The 4,880-nt window shown below is 42.8% G+C and overlaps 1 protein-coding gene across 1 annotated transcript; it reads right to left on the reverse strand.

Annotated features, from left to right (window-relative positions):
* Positions 1 to 2,291: 2,291 nt before the first annotated feature.
* On the reverse strand, positions 2,292 to 3,672 carry LOC115271055 (nucleus accumbens-associated protein 1-like). Its single transcript, XM_062848809.1, has 4 exons — positions 3,558 to 3,672; positions 3,400 to 3,511; positions 3,233 to 3,329; positions 2,292 to 3,166 (listed from the first exon to the last, which is right to left on the reverse strand). The coding sequence occupies exons 2-4, from the start codon at positions 3,507 to 3,509 to the stop codon at positions 2,465 to 2,467; spliced, it is 909 nt and encodes a 302-aa protein (XP_062704793.1). The 5' UTR covers positions 3,510 to 3,511; positions 3,558 to 3,672; the 3' UTR covers positions 2,292 to 2,464.
* Between the last annotated feature and the right edge of the window lie 1,208 nt (positions 3,673 to 4,880).

Here is a 4,880-nt window from a genome sequence, read left to right on the forward strand (position 1 = left end):
ACTCGTGCTTGATAGATGAGGATGCTTCAATTTAGAAAAACAATTCGGCTGATGGCGGATCGGCCGAATGGTAAAAAAAAGTGACCGGATACCACACCAATCATACCAGGTGTTGCCATAATGATGACCACTACTGTATGGATGAAAACAAAAAGCAATAAATCAATCACTTTACTTACGGTCACTGCTGAACTATCTCACCGTAGTACTGTTGGGGCAGCAAAACTATCACCGCCGGTGAGTTGTACTTTTGTGATGTTGCTTGCAGATGAGGTTCAACGATACATGAAATCGTCTCCTAGACTAGGGTTTCCTCGCGCTCGCTTACTGAATGTAACCGACAACGATGCGATCTTCACTAAAGCTTGGGAGGTATGTGAACAGCCTATGAGGAGTGAGCTATCTCCCTATAAGGCATTTTATGAGACGTTTCAAATCAGCTGTTTTTTAAATGTTTACCAGTTTTGAAGTCCGACCGGTGGGCTCATTTATTTACATTTTCGCTAGCATAACATGTGATACGGGTCCATTTAATAAACGGGGTTCATTTATCTGCAAAAATGCGTCAATCCACCCACTATAATTAATATCCGTAGACCGTGGGGATGTTTTTTCATCTGCTAGTAACATCATACAGCTCGGGGGATTGATACATGTCGCATTAGAAACCGAAACATCTCTGCCAGCAAAAATCTGATCAGCGCTCACCACATGTTATGCCACTTTTCGCGAAAACAAAAACATCAAATGTAAACAATAACAATGAGCGGCCCACCGGTAGAACGTCTCGTAAAATAGCTTATACCAGCCTTCACTAATGCGTATCACAGCACTCACTTGACCTTCTCACGCTCTCGGTTATGAACGGCAGGCCAGGAACCACAACAACAGCAAGCGGGTAGCAGCAACAGCAACACAACAGCCCAAAGTTTCACAGAGCACTCACTCTCCTTTAACAGCGTTTTCTTCTCATGCAGATAATTCAATGGCTTCCGGAGAATATTAGGTACCTTTATGAGTCAGTCCAATAGCGTTTGAGCGATTTTATGCACGACACGCAATGCACTGTTTTCATGAATTTTCCTCGTCGCCACTGTATTATTTAAGAATACACTTTTTATAAAGTACTTTAGGGTTTAGCCCTGATTAGGACCGTTAATATAATAGAGTATCTTTCACGTAATATCTAAGGAAAAGCGAAGTTAGAATTTGGCTCCGTCTGAATCAACGGCTTAAGCTCGAATGAGCCTCTTTTATTTCGTTTAGCATATCAGCTCTTTGTATTTGTTAAACATCGAATACACCGCTAAGGAAAGGGTGGTCATTACACTCAGCTCAGAAGCGTGCAATCAAAAAACGATGTATGGATGGACGACTTTTGCCTTGTGGTTTTGTCTCAAACTTTGTCGAATAGAGTAATGGTCGCTCACGAATCCCAAAATCGTGACAGAGCTGTGAAAGCGACTCTCCACGAGGTGAGTGTAAATTACATTCACCTCGTGGAGAGTTGCCTTCGCAGCTCATTCACGAATTCGGTATGCATGTGCGACCCTTACTCTATTTGGCAAACTTTTAGACAAAATCACAAGGCAAAAGTCGTCCATACATCGTTTTTTGATTGCACGCTTCTGAGCTGAGAAAACTGCAAGTGAGTGTAACTCTCTGCAAGTGAGTGTTCCCATCCTTGGCTGAGAATATTATAAACCAGCAATAATTCGACATGCATGCTTATTTATGACTTTGAATTGTTCCTTGGGATGTTACGATAGACGGGGATATCTTCGAGGTGGTGGAGGAATTCGTCTACCTTGGATCCTTACCGACGGCTGACAACAACGTGAGCCGTGAAAGTCGAAGGCGCATCATCAGCGAAAGTCGGGCCAACTACGGGCTCCAGAAGAAGCTGCGGTCGAAAAAGATTCACCCACGCACCAAATGTACCATGTACAAAACGCCAATAAGGCCGGTGGTCCTCTACGGACACGAGACATGGACCATGCTCGAGGAGGCAAGCACTCGGAGTTTTCGAGTGACGCGTGCTAAGGAAGATCATCAACGGTGTGCAGGAGAACGGTGTGTGGCGGAGAAGGATTGGAGACTTTATAGCAAATTTGATTCAGAGACAGGCAATAAATAAGGTCAGTTTTTCTCGTTTTATACCCCTCATAAATCCAAACCACAACGAAACTTCACGCACAACGGTGTACCTATTTAAAAATATTGAGGATGCCCATTTTCTGCTTTCCCCTAACAAGCTACTGTCGGCTGTGCCAGGGGTCAAGTATGTGATCTAAATCTTTATTGGTAACATACAGTAAAAAAGCGATTTGAAAACCAACATATACTTAGAGTCTAGGAGTCCAACGATTTAAAAACAAGAAAAAAAATAATATCATATTTCATTAAGTATGATATGAAAATCAGTCAAGCAGAATATCCAGATAAAATATTAGTAAGAAAGTTACTACTTATCTTTGCACAGCACAAAGCTGTAGAACTCCGCAGACCAGTCCTCTTCCATTAGCTTAAGCTTCTTCATGGGAGGATCCATCGAACCGTGCTCGACATCCAGGTGCGAATTGTACTGCTCAACAGTGCCGCAAGCTTTCTCGCAAGCCGAGCACACCAATTTCGGGAGGTTAGACTCCAATTTCTGATTGGGATCATCCACCACCGCCGATGGTTGCTCTTCAGTAGTGGTCTTCTCGACTGCAGCATGGCTAGAAGCCGCGTCACAGATTTCCTTTGCAATCGGAGCAATCGTCGTCATGACTCTGAAAGATGGTCCGGCAAGCTCTTGGGCATTGTTTGGGACATGCTTAGAAATCGCCACTGGCATCGCAGCTATCGTGACTGGTGTTTTGCCCTGGTCTTTTGGGACGGCTGTGGCCGTTTTTTCCCTTGGTTTAACCGCGACCGGCTTCAACGGACATTCGGTTGTGAACGGCTTGGATCCGGGGGGCGACGTCGTCATGAAGCCTTTGATTTGAAGAATCTTACCCGCCTTGAACAGTTCGCCAATCAAATCCTGCGGAATTATGACCTCGCCGGTGTAAATGTAGTGCAGCAGCAGATTCATCGTGCTTTCGCTTACTATGGGAGGGATCATCACTACGGCCGCGTGCAGGCGATGTGTCGTCAGATTCTCGAATACGTTTGCGAAATACTGTAATGGAAGGAGTCAGTAGAATTCAATTAAAATTCTGTCGATTGAATCCGGCTTAAAACTTACCGTGCTTGCGTGCGCCAATACGAAACGGTGCGCCTTGATGATCTGAATGCCCGCAGGGCCATGAACGCCAAGTGAAACATCGCAGAACTTGGCTTGTCTGGAAGAAAATACCTTCAATTCATGAAAGAACCAAATAAAGGTGCGTGTCAATGTTTTTATGCAATTACCTGTAGAGGATATCCACAATGTTGTTCCAACCATGCAGGCAGGAATGCCAACGGATACGATACTTGCCATCGACGGAATTCCGAGTGATGATAGCGGCACCCAGCTCCATTACTGCAGGTGCAAGATTAGGTGAGGAACAATATTATTCGTACAATACCTAAATTGGTCAGGAGATAGGCAATGGTGTGCTGATTATGTATGTTCGTATCGGTATTCAGAACAATCACTATCCTAAACAAATTTTGATTTGAATTTTCCAATTTTTCAAATTCACGGCACACTGAGAAACCAAAGTACTCTTTAAAGGGTGAAAAAATACCCTCTTCGAGAGTAACTAGGTGAACTCATAAAAAGAGTAAACGGTCTTTACTCTTTAAAGAGTAGAGGGCTTGTACGTCAAACCAATGTATAAATTTTACTCTCTTTTTGGTTCTTATGAGTTGAAAAAATGGGTAAACAATACCCTTTATAAGGAGTCTAGTGGGATCCGATGTGCATGAGATTTTCGCGATTTTTGTCATAATATAAAAAAATAATTAATTAATTTCAATAAACCTTTTATTCGTTTATATTTTTATGTATTTTTCTGTAGTGTTCCGGCATCTAAACGGAACAGGGACTCTGACACTGGTATTCATGTTATGGAACTGCTTCAGTTCATTCACATAGCCATCAACGATCAATCCACACGTCGACACTGGACATGGCAAACCTTTAATGGGGAGATAGGAAGGCAAAGAATGAAATATATACAAACTCTGATACATACATATTTCAGAATTTTAATCGCATAAAAATCCTTTATTACGTACCTCGCAGTTTCTGGAAGCTGTCGCCGTCCAATTTCGTTTTCAGTTCCTCCATTACGTGGCTCGAATGATGATTTTCAATTTTGAAAATTGCTCTCCGAAACTACTTGCGGCGCGCACCAAACTTTTCTGACGATTGGAGGAAAAAGTTCAAGAGGATTTTCACCCAGAAGTGGGTAAGAGCTCCATTCGTCTAAAAGGGCAAAATTTACTCTTTTTGCAAAATTTTAAATTACTCTGTTTTTTGACAGCTCTATACATCTGCAAAAAATGGGTACTTTATGCACTTTAAAGGGTAATGCCAGGTTCGCAGTGCAGTCACTGCACAAACAAGGAAACAAGGCAAAAAACGAGCAAAACAACAGCTACACACTGAACGAAAACATCCTCCCAAAAATGAGTGATTCATCTTTCGCCTTCATCCGAAATCTTATAGGCCCAACTTCATATGATTAATGCGACCGAATGTCAAATCACAGCTTCACCAGATGATTGCCGGTTGAATACTGTCTTGTGACGACAACGCTTACAGAATGATCCCTCACTCGATTTTTGGGGGATAGGACAGCAACAGAAGATCATCCGAAAACTGGATGACGTTTTGATCGCTCGTGCCCCACAACGCAAATCAGTCGCTCTGCGGATGCCTTCCTACCGCTTTTTGGATGATT

Source organism: Aedes albopictus, chromosome 2 (assembly GCF_035046485.1).
Source record: "Aedes albopictus strain Foshan chromosome 2, AalbF5, whole genome shotgun sequence".
NCBI lineage: Eukaryota > Metazoa > Arthropoda > Insecta > Diptera > Culicidae > Aedes > Aedes albopictus.

Coding starts and splice junctions, on each gene's coding strand:
- LOC115271055 (XM_062848809.1), bottom strand. CDS start 3,509: ATGGAGCTGGGTGCCGCTATCATCACTCGGAATTCCGTCGATGGCAAG. Junction 3,330..3,399: donor ATTGTGGATATCCTCTACAG/GTAATTGCATAA, acceptor ATTTTCTTCCAG/ACAAGCCAAGTTCTGCGATG. Junction 3,167..3,232: donor TATTGGCGCACGCAAGCACG/GTAAGTTTTAAG, acceptor CTTCCATTACAG/TATTTCGCAAACGTATTCGA.